General features: G+C 34.7%; 1 protein-coding gene across 1 annotated transcript in view; it reads right to left on the reverse strand.

Moving 5' to 3' along the window:
• The window catches only part of DNAH8 (dynein axonemal heavy chain 8), a 152170-nt gene that overhangs the window by 113726 nt on the left and 20393 nt on the right, over positions 1-18051 (reverse strand). Inside the window, exons 7-15 of the mRNA XM_068399510.1 lie at positions 17366-17563; positions 16163-16267; positions 14446-14517; positions 13014-13100; positions 5446-5565; positions 4520-4661; positions 3326-3441; positions 2284-2390; positions 758-860 (exon numbers count right to left, since the gene is read on the reverse strand). Of these exons, the coding sequence (XP_068255611.1) occupies positions 758-860; positions 2284-2390; positions 3326-3441; positions 4520-4661; positions 5446-5565; positions 13014-13100; positions 14446-14517; positions 16163-16267; positions 17366-17563 (1050 nt within the window). The remainder of the gene's footprint in view (positions 1-757; positions 861-2283; positions 2391-3325; positions 3442-4519; positions 4662-5445; positions 5566-13013; positions 13101-14445; positions 14518-16162; positions 16268-17365; positions 17564-18051) is intronic.

Genomic DNA, 18051 nt, shown 5'->3' on the forward strand with positions numbered 1-18051 from the left:
AATGACACTATGAACACAGCTTCAATGTCAAAGGAATATCACCTTAGAACAGAGCTTTTCTTTCATCATAATTTCATTAATATAAAACTTTTAATATTTATAAGACAATTGGATAATATTGTTATCTTCTCATATATAAAACAAAATACCATACATATTGGTGATACAGAGTTCTCTTACTCTACCAAAGGAAAAGCATTTATTAGTTCTTTGCAATCAAGCTGCCTTTTTGTTCTTTGCACACACAAATCTACAGCTATTTTCTTGGTTTTGAATCTTCTCATTTTTGTACAGTGTTCCTCCTTCTGGTGATCTTACTTCCTATCGAGATGACTAAAGCCAAACTAAGCAAAGATAATGTTCATTATTTTTATTCAACAAAGGATTTAAATCAGAGAAGGAACAAAACAGTTAAAAAACAAACATGAAAAATCTATTCCAGCAATGCAGCTGCTACACATGAAGGAGAACCATAATCATTCTCCAAAGAACGCTGAGGAAAAATTGCAATATAATTGCTGAAACACACAAGAACAATAAAAGGCCAGGTTCTCCAAGCACCACTAAGAGAGAAAACATGAACACTGTGACTGTGAGCACATTTCATCATTGCTCTCAGTGCACTGAAAGGCCTGAGTAACTGTTCTTTGGAATGGATGCTGGTTCAGTAGAAGCACGCCCACATCCTGTGCTTGGCAAATGCAGACATAACTATAAGACAGTGTATTTTAGCTTACCCATATGACACATAACTTACCACATTGGGAATAGCAAGGTGTACTTCCGCTTTTAGAAAAGAAGCTACCTCTTCAGATTTGCTCGGAGGAACAGAAGACTTTGTCCTCCCAAATGTAGTTTTGCTGAAAATAATTTTGAAACTTGTCATAAATACTTCACCATGAAACCCCCTCAAATTATCTTAGAAATATAATTTTGAGCTACCTTTTCTGAGCAAACCCTCATGGAGAATTTTCACATTAAGTTATGAACTACTTGACAAAACTTACAGAAGTTTCTTGTTTAAAGGGTAAAGATAATAGCCAGAGCTCTATCATTCAAAGGTTGCCTTGGATCTAGCCATTGCTTTCAGAATTTTTTATCCAGAATATTTTCTGATTCTGGATTTTAATATCTCAATTTAAGAATGATGGAACTCTGCCACTGCTTTGAGTAGGGCATAAGGTGGTTTTACTGACCATTTCATGCAACAACCTATCAAGAGTAAAAGTTGCCTCATTACATTTTAGATAAATATTCAACGGAACAGAAAAAAAAAGTTTCAAAGATGACAAGCTAGTGCAAAATGATAAACACATGACCTAAACTCACTCAAAACTAAAACTAAAAAAAAAACCAACGCAAAGTACAATTTCTAAATGCTATGAAATGACATGGTGACCAAACAAGAGAGAATTCAACAATACGATACTGTAGACAAATATAAAGGACTCAAACAAACTCCTATTGACTTCAATAAGATCACGATTTCAATACATTTTCTATGAAAGATGGCCTCAGAAAAAGAAAAAAGTAACTCAAGCTTCAACACACGTTAATAACAAAACATCATCAACTTTACCTGCTTAAAATAAATTCTCTTAATAGAATTCTAAGTAGGCTTTGCAATATACAATGTATTATACTGAAGCAATTCTCTCTCTGAAGTGTATGTCTGTTCAAGCAGAGAAGAATCTCTGGGAATTATACTGAATGCAGGAGAATTATAAGATCATATGGATCTTGCCATTATCATATAGAATTCATAAAGAGTGCATGGATGATCTTTAACCCATGGGAAACAACTCAAGAGTGCATAGCCATGCTTGCAGAAATAATCTGAAATGAGATGAATGTATGGGCACACTGCCATATATGACTTAGAATGGTCATTTAAGTTCTAGTCATTTGTGTTGGACAATAAATTTTATTAACAGCATCTTGAAAACAATCCCAAGAGAATAAAAACAAAAGGGTACAGGCAGAGGGGAAATAATAGTAGAAATAAACTTCATTTTCTGCACAAAACAAAGTGCATAGACTATAACAACATAAAGAATTAAAGCATAAAAGAGAAGTGTGGACCCAAAGCATCACTGCCACAAAAAGTGAATGCTCTCCAGGTTTTGCTTGAGCTAAAAGGGCCAAGAGGTCTGGAACTGTTTGACTAATGATACATGTGCATGTATCATTACACATGTGAATATATTTTTGTATAATTATATTAACACAGAAATAACTTTGTTCTGATAATACTGTTGAAGGAATCTTTCATTTGCAACCTACCTTGAAACAAATATTCTTTGTCTAAGACTATCCAAAGACAGTCGGGTGGCTTTCTGGAGGCTATCTAGCAGCTGGTGACTGAAATAGGCAACCATCTCTTCACATTTCTGTAATAAATAAAATGTACATTATTTAGCACTGTATTCAGACAGGAACCTGAAGATTATTTCAAAAAGTTTTAAGTCAAACATATTAGTTCTTGTCTGAAGGAATTCATGCTGTAAGCTACATGAGAAACACAAGCAGGGAAGTTGGGGGAAAAATAGCTTCTAAGTAAGTAAATAAGTAAAAGTTGGATGAAAAAGAGAATCCCGCATCTGAGGAAACTCAATTTGTCTCATTCAGAGACAGAATACTGAGATCTGGCTGAAATCTATATTGCTTCAGAAAAGCTCTCCCTGTTAAAAAAAAACAAAACCACCATGAATTATCCAAGAATATTGGTGCATATGTACCCTTTTCAAATAAGAGACAAATACATTAAAATCTGACTGTACTAGATTAAGAACAACATAAAAAATACAGCAACATGTAATGATCACTAGCACAAAACAACAGAATGCAACCTTGTAACATTATTGCATTTGTGCTTGCAAGTTTGTGAGTCTTTGTTCTCTACTTCCACCTCCCTTCTCTGCTGAATATGAAGAGATTGCATTCTTCAAGGAAAAAGTACAAAGGTGATCTTTCTTGGTGACGTTGGAAGAGGAGGATAGAGAGGACGAATGTTTCTGCCCATTGAAGAAGGAAAGCCTGTGTTAGGCTCAGGCACAATATTCTACCCAAACTTTTATGCTTACCACTCACACATCGAGAATTTGTTTAATAAAGGTGATAACTGGAATAACATGGAACATACATTTGAAAGCTAAAATCCATCTTAAACTCACTTTGTAGGGAAACTATTTAATCATTTTTACATTATGTTTGATATTCTCTGTGTGATGTCTTTCTGTAATACAGATAACTAGCTACCAAAACTCAAGATATTGTTTACAAATCTGATCAGTCTGAAAAAAATTCCCTTCTTATCACAAAATACCTTTTTAAACTGATCTTCTTTATCATTGTCCTTGCTATTGTCACCATGAAGGGTTGCAGAAGTATTCTCTTCTCTCTCCTCTTCATTATTTACAAACACTAAATGTTTTTCTTTCACTGTAAATTTTAAAAAATATGTATTTTTTGTTAACTGAACATTGTGTTCTGCTTTGAAGCTTGCTGCCCCCCCTCTTTACAGGCAAAATAATATTGCTTTTTATTTTAGTAGTACCTGGATCAGCTAATTGGTTTTATTTCACATCATTTTTTTCACATCAGGAATCTAGGTAAGAGCCAAGCCTATAAGCCTCAGCCTAACAAACACCATGCACTACAAATATGTTATTAAAGATAGGTAGACAGACATGGATATATCAGCTGGAAATGGCCAAAAAAAAATCAATATAAACAATTTAACAAAATACAGAGAAGTATCTTTTCATCAGGTTTTTCTGGTTGCATCGTACTGAACTACCTGGAGTACTGACGCTGACCATGCCTCTATACCTAGAGGAAACTGAACTCAGAAGGAAAAAACCCTGTGCAAGAAGAGGAGCTCCATTACTCATTAAGCCTCAAAATACATTTTTCCTTAAACCAGAATATTTTCCTCCAACTATTTCTCCTATAATGGTACAGGACCTCCTAAAATCTTTGTACTACACCCCAGGGCAGTGGGAACCAGTCATATTGATCAGCTGTGAGCCTCGTATGTTAGCAGTTGATAGTCAATTGACTACTAATTTAAATGGACCAGCCAGTAAAGTACTAGTATTTGAGATACAATTCTACTGTGGCAGAAAAGTCACAAAGGGAGGGACAGTATCAGATACCTGACATAGCTGAGAAGAGAGGAACACTGTATTTCACTTATAGAGGGGGGGAGAAAGTTACATGAGTGACTAAGAAAAATGGAATTATAATGTCCTTCCCCTAGAGCAAATACCTTGGTAATCTAAACAGAAGGACAGAGTTTAATTCTAGAAATTCCTCCAATACTGAATTACCTCTGTATTTCATAGGCTAGTGGTTTAGTTTAACGGTGGTAAACGAAGGCAGAACTGTGACACAGGTGAAACTGTAGTGGGGGGGGAGAAGTCTGAAGAAAATTAGCTAAAACAATTCAATTTTGATATGTACTAGATAAATCTACAGAACTAGGGACAGAAATTTTTAAATAATCAACATTATCTACCTAGTAATACGTGTTTTTCTGAGGCTTCCTTGGAATATTTAATTTCATAATTATTTTCAAATACAGATATTAGTTCTTGAACAGCATCTTCAATGTGCATGCTTTTGTGATTCAATAACTCAGCACATTCTTTAGTGTAAGTCTGTTAAATAAAAATATCAATGAATTATCTTAGTATCACTGATTATCTTATTACTGTTCCTCTTCATGGAGAGCCAAAACATTTCCCTGAGTATTGCGTTCTTCAGACTGAGACTATTTCAATGAATCAGCAACATTTTTAAAACACAACTGAGAAACCAAACCCAAAATCTTTATTCAAAATTATAAAAATCTTCTGTTATATTATCACTATATTTTAATGCTTTTTTTTTAATTTCCATTTTTGAAATGCAATGGTATTTTTAAGGGCCAGAAGAAAACCCTGAATATTGAAGGTAGGTCACAGTCTGAATCTGAAATTAGCCAAATACAAAACTGTCCTTAACAATTTTATTTACTTGCAGTAATTAACTAACTAAATACATTTTTAGCCTCTTTTGGAATCAAGAAAACTTTCAAATTCTCAAATATACTTGTTGGAAAGTACTTTTTGTCTTTTCATTTCAGAAAACAGTTTGGAAAAAAATAGGAAAAAAGAAAAAAAAACACAAAAGCTGCATATGTCCGAGTATCTTCATACAAAAAAAATCTCATCTAATTGTGAAGCAGTTAAATAAACAAAAATTATCTATGAAATACTAAAACTTAACTATCTCAAATACCTAAGAACCAATTTATCTTTTTACCAAAATATTTTAATTAAAAAATAATGTTCTGTATTTCTACACTGAGAAGAATTATTTTCTAGTTTTATATTAATTTACTAAGGCATTGTTTAAAACACGCCCAAAAATTCAAGTTCAAAGATGTAAAGTGGCACACACCTCATTACAGGTCAACATATCCTCTGTTTTGATAGGACCATCGACTGGTAACACAATTAAAAGAGTATTTGATATTTCTTTTAATATTAAATCAATCCGCACTTCACTAAAATCATTAACCTGAAAAGAGAAAATTGTATTAATACTGTACATTTATCTTTAAAACATAATATATTCTATTTTAGAGAGTTCTAGCAGGTATGCAATGTTTTACAGAAAAATAAAAATTGTATCACCCCACCCAGTGAAAACGCAAGAACCTTACATAGTAGAAAATCCTCTGAGAAAGTGAATCATAAGAGAAAACCCTGGGGTAAAAGCGCCAACACAAAAGACCCGAAGATGAGAGAAGCAGAGAAAAAAAAAGGAAGCCCAGCAATGCTTCATAAGTTATGGTAACTTAGGGAATATTTACAATGGCTAAATATAGCCTGCTTTTACTGTGAATTATCCTCTGTTATCTACACAGGGAATTTAGGGAGACAAGAACCCTACAAAAAATTTAGTCTTTGTTAACATGTTCCATTGCAGACAATCTGGAATATGAACAATGAAAGAACAGATGTAAAGTCTGGAAATTATACAGTTACTATTGCCACAGAAAACAAGAATTCGATTGCTAAGAGTGGGTGCATTTAAATTCTGCACACTGTGATAACACAATTCTTAAAAGATTAGTAGTGTGCACAATTTCATTTCAGGCAGTCCTTTAAAAACAAAATTTTGTAATTCTTAATTATCTGCTGGTTCCATGTTGGGAAACTGGGACATATGAATCCTTGAGAAAGTGAAATCTTTAGAAGAATTTGGTGTTTCCACCTACTTCTTCACAGGTTTCTGGTTATCAGCACCATATTTTAAGATTCACTGTGTAAGTGAAATTAATTCACAGATAGTATAAGCTAAGACTACTGCACCATAACAGCAATGATCTAATTTTTGAATGAGCTTCTCTTGACAGCTCAAAGAGCTGTCCAATCTTGGAGATTAGATGAATGAGTGACAATGGAAAGAATTATCTCCTATGCTCAGAGAACCTCATCAGAAAGTGGTCCTAAGACTAAGAGTAGCTTCTTTCAACTTGTTTTCCTTCCGTCCCAAAAGTTTAGGAATTGATGGAATAGAAGAGAATTCTTGCTCCATGATGTTATGCATGCTAGACTCCTGATGAATCCCTGCTGTTTTAACTGCAGTTTTAGGCAGACAGGCAGTAATAGTAAGTCAGACTCCAGATCATTCCAGTTTGCAAGATACGCTGCCACTAGATTAAATAAAACAGAGTAACAAAACAAGCTACGTTAATGTAAGATGATTAGATTCTTGTTCATGATCTTACTGGCCATGATACTAGTTGCAAGGCAGGGGTGGGGGGGGAAGGGGCAGGAAGTGCTGCTGTAACTTGCTTGATGGTTTAGTCTTCAGTCCTTCTCCCTCTTTTACTCAACATAGCTTTTCACTGGGTTTTTGATTCTAAATTACAGCATTATTAGCATTCATTCAACTGTAGTGAAGTGCATTTGTTGTGGCAAAATCGAAATAAAACTGATTTCTGTCCAATTTTTTACTTTTTACCTGAAACATTCTGCATCTGTGATATCCTATCTTGTTTGTCACAATATCACTCATGCTTCTGTTTTACATCACTTTTTCCCTATTTGTTTACAATATCCCCTTCACAGTAATCAAGGGTCTAACCAAGTTTACATCTTTTTGTATTGATACAAGAAGAGTAAGAAAGTCAGAAATGTACACAACCTACATATTTAAGCAAAATAGAGTGTAGCTATAAAAGACATAGTTATTTCAGATATACTCAGGCTCAGAGAACTGTTAATTTCTTACATAGCCAATCTTTTTCTCAGCCTGGGTTTCAGCAGCAAACAGAGCACTTGATCATAATTATGTTTTTCTGCCATACAGAAAAAGAAGTGGATATACCCATGGCCTGTTTTTGGCTGGGATAAAGTTAATTTTCTTCCTATTAGCTGGTATAGTGCTGAGTTTTGTATTTAAGATGAGATTAATGTTGATAAGACATTGATGTTTTAGTTGTTGCTAACCAGTGTTTATACTAAGGCAAGGACTTTTCAGTTTCTCATACTCCCCCGCCAGCGGAGGCTGGGAGTGCACAAGAAGCAGGGAGGGGACACAGCAAGGACAGCTGACCCAAACGATCCAAAGGGGTATTCCATACCATATGACACCATGCCCAGTATATAAACTGGGGGGAGTTGGTTGGGCGATACCACAGCTCAGGGATTGGCTAAGCTTCAGTCAGCAGATGGTGAGCAACTGTATTGTGCATATTATTTTCCCTTCCTTTTCTGTCCTATTAAACCGTCTATATCTCAACCCACGAGTTTTACTTTTTTTTCCTTCAATTCTCTCCCTCATCCCACTGGGAGGAGAGGAGTGAGCGAGCAGCTGTGTGGTGCTTAATTGCCAGTTGGGGTTAAACCATGACAACCCCCTAGTGACTAACCATCTGCCAGATCAGAGCCGTACAGTCAACTGTCAAGCCAGAAAGATGATCTGACTATCCAGGTGAAGTCTTGAAAAGAAAAAGAACCAACACAGGTCCTCCAGCATGTTAATGGAATCAAAAGAATTCAGAAATTACGTGGCAAACACTAAGAGAGGAAAAAAGCCCCTTCATTATTTTATGGACTGCACAAAGAGGAGGCCAGTTTCACAGCACACCTGCTATGCACACAGTTAATGCACACAGGGTTTACATGGAGGTTATCTTGTGTGCAACTGCACTCATGGACAAACACTCAAAGAGAAGCAGAGGCTGACTCTGAAAATCAGAGTGGTAGACACGAATTTGAGGACAACAAGTGGAAATATCCTCTACTGCAAGATGGAAGCAAAGATCAAACATTTGAGGGCAATAATGTGAGCGAATAATTGAGTATATCATTCTTCAAAAAAAGAACACACTTTAACAAGCAAACAAAATTTCTATGATGTATTTCAAGTGGTACAAAAATAAGTAGATTAATTTCCAATATGAAGAGCAGTGTACTGGAAATAATTTCTCTAAACTCTCATTTCATTTATATAGTGATCAAGTGTATAACTTTTTCAAAAACTGTTTAGATATATACAGAACTTGATCAGCTTCTTGGAAGAAACTTTCCAATGTCACAGATGACCAAGTCAACATGGTAAGTCCTTGCCTCAACACAGCTTCGATCTAAGCATAAAAATACAATTTCATAGATTAAACAAAAAAAATCCCACATAATTAAAAACAAATGCCATTTTTATTAGAATCACTAATGGCACCGATGAAAGAATTGTGTCTAAGTTTTGCAAGGAAGGTTACAAGTTTTCAAGGAAAACATCAAATAAATTTATGCAATACTGTGAAAGGGGAGGGTAGTGCATACAATAGCCTCTGTTCACAACTGTCAAGTGTACATGCTCAGCAAAGATCTTCCCCTTCCTATTCTCCTGGATAGTGTTTTTTAGTGGTTCCCACTACTTCCTAAAATTAAAATCAAGTCCACTATTGATCTTACAGTTTGTCATTTAACATATATCTTGACAACTCTCAACAGCATAATAACTTGTCTTTCAACCTCATGTATCTATCTAATGACATTTTTCATTCGTCCCTTTTTGAATCACACTGATCACCTCCAAATTTTGTTACAACCTCAATGCTAATTTTAAAATTCCTCTCTTCCCTACTGTTTCCTTTAGTGAATTCTTGGTTCTCCATGGTCTGTTTCATCTGGACTTGTCACCTCCAATATGTTCAGCACATAGCTGAAATCAGCTCGTTTCCCTGTCACTGTATGATCTACACCAAGGTCTTTCCTTCATTGCAGATCCTGTACCTTCGAAGGAGATGGGACTCTGAGAAAAAGGAAATCTTATACTGCCGCCAGGCTAGGAAAAACTACCTTTCCAGACTCTCTCACAGAGCTCCCTTGAAATTTTTGCCTAGAACTCTAAAACTTCTCACTGATTTCCCAGTATACAGCCATCACAATTTTAAATTTTGCCATCCCCATCATCCTTGAAGTGACAGAATTTTAATTTTGCTTAATTGCTGAGAAACTTCGAACTGATTTCACTTAGCCACCTATAATGTCTACTCTTTCATCTTGACATTTACCAAGTCACTGCCTGGACTTCACCCGCTCTCTTCATCCTAAGGTTTCTTTTTGCTATGTCTATATCAGAGATAAAACAATGAATTCAGCTCAAATAGACACACAGCTATTTGCAAATACAGCCATTACTATTATCTTAATATATATGCTTTGGGGTAATATATTTAACTCCACAATGCTAGGATGGTACTGTTACTGGTAACCAACATAGTCAATCTAGAAACAGTTCAAGGCTCTACATGAGTTGCTGTCAGATTATGTCACCAGTGTAGCCATAGGTTAGATTTGCTCATTCCATCTTTGGATTTGTGCTTTCCTCTATTCTTCCTATACACTGAAGACTTCTCTCCCTTCTTCAAAAAAAAAAACCATTTTCATCTTCTGCTGTTTGTACAATACTCATCCTTCTCTTTTGCCAGTTGTTTCCTCTAAAATATAGAGGTTTATGATTCCCTCTACGATATGTTTCAAGTAGTATCACTGAAGTGAAGACTACCATCACTTCATCTCTTTGTCTTTTATTATTTAACTGTTAAGAGCAAGGATGAGTTTTTTGTTTCTCACACTTCGGCACACGCCAAATATGTAGTTACACAAACTTATACAAACTCCGCAACCTTCTGATGTTATTATTTACAACCAAAAAGGGAAGAGTTACTTAGAACAACCACACATGTACACTTGCAAGTGTCTGGCAAAACAAAGTGGCTTGTAGAATAGACATTCTGCTTCTCCAATAAAACTGCACCTTTAGTGTAGCATATAACCTTTCTACATCACTGAAGAGACTGACTCAATTCACAAAGCTAATAATTCTCTCCAAGCAAAGACAAAGAACATGACATTTAGTATTTCAGCTAAATGAAAAGCACAACTTCCCGTGAAAACCTCTGAAACTGAAATAAGTGATAATTTATTTCTGTGTCAAAGCCAGAGATTTGTGTACATAAATAGTCCCACAAAGCCCATATTCTCTGTTCTACTGGGTTTACATCTCATAGGCACTAAGATTATTTTACTGTAATACACATTATTTGAGCACTGTATGAGGGATGCAAAGAGAAAATTTTTGGTCTTAGAGGTTTTAGTAAAATTTATTAAGTTCACAACATGCAGATCCATCTAAATATTTTAAAATTATAAGCTATTATTAAGTTATTCTAACAGCTTCTGAAGTATACTGAAGTGCATTTAGCAATACCAACCTTTTTCATTTTTGGTGCCATTAGATTTACAAAAACCATTGGTGTTTCTTGACAAAAATCTTCATAACATTGGAGAAGACCCTGTTAATTATTAGAAAGGGTAGTATGAATGAGAATATTTTAGGTGCTTTCTTTACAGAAGCAAACAACCTGTTATACAACCAAATCATCAGAAAAAAACACAGAAAGCAGTACAAGACTACGTTTCAAAACAAGTGTAGAATTTTACACAGACATTACATACCTACGTACATCATTTCTGGAATGTAATGAATCCGTACCATGCTACATAAGGAAGAATGAAAGCAGCCTTCACACAACACTTTCCTAGTCCTTATGCACAAAGCTAGACAAAGTATGATCTTTCTCTAGAGCTAAAGACAGCTTGAGCTTTAGTGACTGTAACTTGCAATACCCTCTTGAAACTGTGTATCATATGCTTTAGGTAATTAAAGTCACATATAAACTCAGTTTTAAAACGTCCTCGTCTGATGCCTTACATACACACACAAATCTTGTATGGTGCACCTCACCCCCAAGATATAAGCTTCTCTAAATGCTACAACAATAGCAAATACTACAACAAGTATCAGAAATCTGGCTTCTCTGGCAGGTAACCTGCAAAATTCTTGATATTTTTGTGGTTCACCATATCTTCCAATCCAGAAGAATTCCAGTCTTTGCTTCTTACACACTCTGTAAAACTGCATTTTTTTCAGATAGTGAATGCATTTTGGATAGCTCTAATTATTTCATCACCAGAATATATTTAACATGCCACAGGGTATGAGAAATATATATGCTCATATTTAAGTATGTACTAGCCCACACGGCAGTTAGTAGAGGTTTTTCAAATGAGATTCTCTATATCCACCTGTGCATTCCACAAATTTACCTTAAACTACCTCATACCCAGCTTTAATCTGTATTTAACCATAGAAAAATTTCTATGGTTAATCAAGTGTTCTTTTTTATTTTTTAAAACAACAATCATGATAATTTTAAAGTTTACCTCTAAGCGCAACTTGTTTGACTTCAGGTTATTTTCTATTTTTACTATCTTTTTCGCTTGTTCTGGTACTTTCCAGACCCAACTTGATCATACATTTTGTCTCTCAGACAATCTCTCAAATTTGGGGATCAAAATTAACCAGGAACTTCCCAGTTTTAGGATGACGCACAAATATTGTGGCTTGCAAGGCTGTAAAGATATTTTTATATCAGTTTCTAAGACAAACAATTCTGTTATACAAATTATTATGGAACACAGATTTCTAATATTAGTATATAGTGATTAAATACATATGGTTACTTGTGAAATAGCTTCACATTTTCAGTTAAAGAAAATATACAACTGACTTTCACCATATTAGCTTTCTGCCATATATAACCTTTCTCTTCATAAGTTACACAAGCATCAGATCCAGTCTTATTTGTGGCATATTTTTTCTTAGCTCAAGTTAGAAAATTATGAAATTCATTTTCTAAGGGCCTGGAAACACAATGCCTATGAGACGCTCAGTATCTTACAGGAATTTGTTAACCCGGAGGATGAATGCTTACATAGGGATATTGCAAAAATCAAAAACAAACTAAAAGTCCCAGCAGCAACACAAAAACCTCTGCTGACTGTGTGATGACAAGATTTTATTCTTATAGATCTACTCCTAATTTTGAAGCGCACAGAGTATCTACAATTTACATGAAAAATCTACTCAAAAAAATTTATTTTTTTTAAACTTCAACTCTCATTTAATCTTAAAATGATAAAGCTTGGTTATGAAACATTTTTTTTCTAGGCATAAAGTAATACTGTCATAAGAGGGACTGGGATAATACAACTCTATAAATTATTATAGTGGAAAGAAATCAGGAAGATTATTAAATGGTATACATAAAGAATTTGAATACAAAAATGAACAACTGTGTGCCTTAAATTTATTTCACTACTGTTTCCAGTCATCTGTCAAACAGTGTACCAAATCTGCAATCCTCTGCATCAAAACTAAGTTTCCAGGTCAGTAAGGGACAAAAGTTTGTATTATTGGGCCTGCTTATTTGATCATGATTAATTTGCACGTTAAAAATTATCTGATTTGATTTGTGTTAACATAGCATTAAAAATTATCTGATTTTATGTGTTAACATAGCATTCAATAACAGTTTTTTAAAAAGCCAATTACTTACAATATTGTAATTGCGAAATTTCCTTCATCCATGCTTCATGGTAGACTACCTCAAATTCTACCAATACATAGGCAATTCTATTGTATAATCGAACAACTGCTTTACCTTCTGGACTTGCCAAGATATTTGACTTTTTCTGTTAAAACACAGTACATTCAAATCAAAACCTTATCAAAAGAAAACCATACTATTTGGGTTTTCCTTAATTTAACTATTGACTATACATTACATAAGTTAATATTACAAATTATACTTACAGGGTTCTTAAAAACTGTATAAAGTATTTATGAATCAAATTTATAGTGCGATAAAGCAGTAAGAACTTGTGAATAATAAATACGAAATATTTAACACATGTAAGAGTAATTATTACACTGTGATAAACACTTGTAATTCCCAGTGAAATGGATGCTCAGTTCTACTCAAAATTGAACAGTAACTAAAAACTGATTTTTAAAAAATTCTCCTTTTTTAATCAGTAATGATATTTATGTCTGTTTTCTTTGGAGCAGATTTAGGTAATCATTATTGCCATCTGAGGGAAACAGGAAAGTGAAAACCTCTCTCACATAGAAGTTAACTTGGCAGGAGACCCTAGATACTTTGTAGGAGAATCACTCAAACATTTCAAGAAATATTATTGCTGTAGCAGATCCTACTATTGCAAGATTCTGACTATTCCAATGAAGGAAGGAAATACAACATCAAGAAATTCCTAAGGGCCATAAATGCCAAAGCTTATGTGGCTGGTACCAACTTTCAGCTGTATGTTTAATGGTACAGAAAATGTAGAACTGAGAAATTCAGTAATGGAATTCCCTGTTCCCAGACTAGTTTAGAAATCATCTACAGTGAAACTGGTGATCAGATTCTCAGTTACAGTACTGCAGCTATTGTGTGGGTCCTTATAATAAACTTGCTTTTTCAGTGGTACCAGAACATACACATCAGAATTTCAGGGTGTCAGGCAGTCCATATTTATGCCTTAAGCTACTCCTAGCAGCCGCTTGGTAAAGAGATGAGAGAACCCTGTGGGGCTAGAGGAACAGAAGAGGTGGGTACTCAGTTAAAATACAGGACATGAGTCTTATGTACAAGCCCCAGTCTGCTCCATTACAAAAAGAAGAAAAACACCACTGGCTGGAATGGTGAAGTATTTCTTTGCGCAACATGAAGACAGACATGTTAACAACTCAGTGCATATTTCCAGCTTGGGGTGCTAGTTCAATGGTAAGTCAAAGAAACACTACAGCTTGGATCTACAACAGTGGTTACTGCAGAGCATATTTTTTTAACTAGATATACACATACAAATAAACAGGTTTCCTAGCATACAAGAAGTAACATCATCATAGCCAGAAACACTATGGTGACTCTAGTGAAGTAAATTCACTGTCACACAAAACACATAATTTTTCCTCCCATCAACTTACATGGAAATAGTTGATTGGTTCATTTATTCTCCTGAATAGGTGTCTCACCCACAGACTCTTTCCTGCAACAGGTGGCATGTTTCGAGCAAGAGGAGGGTCATCTTTCTGAATCTGGTAAAGCTATGATAAGAACAATATCATTAAACACATGGATTAAAAATACCTGTTGAAATGTTAAACTGTTTTTCCCTCTAGTACCACAATTTCTTCCTCCTCCTAAACAGATTAAATTTGTGTGGAGTCACACAACAGTTCATTGAGAGAAAAATGTATTGCTTCTCCCACTTGCTACTCTTCTGACATGCGCATATTGATACCGTTGTAGGTATGTCTCCTGTCTTCATTACGTCATGCTGTTTCTTAGATGTGCTTACTTATGACAGAACCCTGAGTACACCAAAAGGTGTTGCAAACCTAGGAGCTGAGCAGCCAATATTCAAGGCCAAGCCTGACAGGTGCAGCTGTGTAACTTTGGAGTCATCTGCTATGAAAGCAAGCTGGGTAAGGAAGCATTGGGAGAACCCTTGTTGGGGCTTTTCCTCCTTTGCTTGGGAACTGCCCTCAGGAAAGGCCTAAGCTATATTGTTAACTGAGAGGTTTTACCTGAACAGGTATGTCTTCTTACCCCTATACTGTCTCCTGCACACTGCCAACAAAAGAAACCCAAGTAGCTTCACAGTGAACGTAACAGAGGAACTGACATGGATGAAACCCCCTCAGAAAACATTATCTATTCTTTTGGCTGGGAAAAAGCAGCCAGGGGTGGGGTCAGCGGTTTCTTAAGCAGGCAGGGCTGCTGAAAATACATTCATCAAATTAAGCCAGTAATTAGAGGTTCAGGAAGTGGTATATACAGTGAGTAGATAAGGGAAAGGACACTAAAGAGTGGTTCAGAGCAGCTATGCTAGGCTACAGTTTTAAGTCACTGTTTAGAGGACTCATTTTCTCATAAGTGCAGAGTTTACAGATATTTGGTTCCTCACGTAAACGTGTCATTCATCTGACATAAAGTAAACATTTTTAAAAAATATTTGCATCAGTCTGGTTTTCCAGATTCCCATTATACTCACTGAAGAAAACGGCCATTTCAACGGAATTATTTAAATCTTTAAGTTAACATACAAAATAGATCAGATGAATTGACTCTAGAACATTAGTTTCTTGAGTAGAAAGGGAGTATGGATGTCTAGTTCTGACGCAGATGTTTATTTTGCAGACATATAATGTCACATTAGTTGAATTCCTCTATAAATGTTAAAAGTTAACTGACAAGTTAATTCTCATTTATGCTACAGTCATGGTACACTACACAAATCATGGAAAATTACTTTATAATGAGCATAAATGCAATTTACCTACATTTTATATCTATTTTATACTGTTACAGCATTAGATAATAGCCCCGTATAAATGCAAATTAACTGTAGAGGCCTCATATAATAAAAAAAACCCTGAAAAGTATATGCAAGTGATGTACACAGCCAGTGAAGAACACACTTTTTTTCTTTACTTGATGAAGGAATAACAGAAAAGATTTTCATTTAAAAAGTAAAATTGTGATGACGCATTTGCCCACAAGAGCATATATATCGTATTTGCCTATACACTCAGGTCTGTTATCTATAACAGGAAAATAGAAGTATGATAAATTGAGCACTGACAGTCAGTTAGTGAAATGGGCAGAATAAAAAAAAATTATTCATATTAAAATATTTGCTCTTATTTTATCATGATGTTTAAAATTTATTGCAAAGAAATGAAATACCTTTTTAGTAGCTTCAAGTTCTGCTACATAATGTTGAAGAATACAACCAACTGTACATACTGTTTCTTCTTGAAGGCATGGAATTCTCAGATTTTGAAACCTGTACTAAAAATGAGTATCCAAAATTATATTTCTAAAACACAAATAGTAATTTTTTTTTTTATTTTGGGATATATGAACGTTACATAAAACGAAAGAAGCACAAATCTGAAAATGCTTCTGGATCTGGGAATGTTTTTTGTTTTGAGCAAGCTTAAGCAAGTTGAAAAGTTCTGCTCTGGTGGGTTTTTTCTTGTTGTTGCTGTTGTGGTTTTTTTTAAGTTTTTCTTTTAGTATCCTCTTGTATATAGCAAATAAACTGTAATGAAATTAAGAAACAGAAGAATATATTGATTCCCATAAGAAAGCTAAAATACATCTTTTAGGATGATTACATGGTTCAGAACACCAATAATGAAAAATTCTTGATTAGGTCCTTTGTTCTAAAATTAGCTGTGTTATTTAAATTGTGCTAATCAGTAATTTGAAGTTACTTTGAAATATTTTAAAGCATAATTGCTAGTACCTTTGAAGTAACTGAAGTGCATGCTGTGAAGACAAAATTCTCCCAAAACAGGTACGCATAAATGTCTGTATCTGCATCTAAAGAATATATAATTTAGTATAGTTTTTCTAGTCATATAATAGTATTTTGATGTCTGATAATTTCTTAACATAGTAGCATTTGAAATTATTACTGCTTAAAGCACTAAATAGCAGCCTTCACCAGTCTATGCTTGAGACAATCAATAAATAGCTAGTGTTAGTGAAGTAATCTCTTAAAATGCCAGACAATTTTACGAAAGAATCAAATCATGTACTGAAAACAGTTGCAGCTTTGTTCTGCCCAAAATCTAACCACGTGTCTCCAGGCTAATAAACCATCTCCATGTAGGTCATTCTCTCAGGTCTCATAATTTTTGTCATTTTGGCTGCAGAGTGACTGATCTTCAGTGAGGACTGTATGATGCATTTCATAGCTTCCTTTGGAAGGGGGAGAAAGAACGGAAAAAGCCTCCTTCCAGACAAACACAAACTCTATGCTCTTTGGAAGAACAATGTAGCCTTTTCACAGTCCAAAGTCTCACTGACATTCAGGGAGATACTGAATAAGTAAGTAGTGATGAGATTCTTCCCCAAGTTGTAGGTAGCAATATTACCTACCTCTAAATCTTCAATTTTTGCCCTGAAGTTCACAAAATCCACTTCAAATTCTTTTTTTCGTGGATCAAGGATGTCATATTGTTTCTTTTGAACACTTTGGTAGATATTTTTGAATTTTACTGCCATAATATCTATCCCTTCGATGGTAGACAGACTCAGTGCACTAAAAGTTTGTACTACAGTTATCATCTCTGTAATCTGAAATATAAACATTATGTTCATGCTCATAACCAATTATTTGTTACTTCCTCTATAAACTAAAAGCTGAGTAAAATAAAATAAGCAATAGCCACTTCTCTAACTACTGCATTCACAAATGTGTTGCTTCTGAGCTTCTGAGTGAAGTATCTTCAACAAGGCATGGTCAATTCAGTTTTCAACATCAGTTCTCACCACAACTCAATACAAAGTAAAATCATCTTCATTTTTCTTGATGGTAAAGGGTTTTTTTTTTATATTTCACTGTTAGATTCAATAGGGTAATATAAAAAATAGTTAAAACATGACATATGCATACTGACAACACAGAGATTTCACAGAACAAAAAAACCAACCCTACAGATTAGTATATATACTGCATGATAAGGAAAAACTTCAGACTCACAGAATTCCTAGCCTGCCCCAATATCCTCTTATCCCTTGTCTGATCTTACTCTGCACCAAGGAGCACCTATTATCTTTTCCAT

Source organism: Nyctibius grandis, chromosome 1 (genome assembly GCF_013368605.1).
Source record: "Nyctibius grandis isolate bNycGra1 chromosome 1, bNycGra1.pri, whole genome shotgun sequence".
In the NCBI taxonomy this organism is placed as follows: Eukaryota; Metazoa; Chordata; class Aves; order Nyctibiiformes; family Nyctibiidae; genus Nyctibius; species Nyctibius grandis.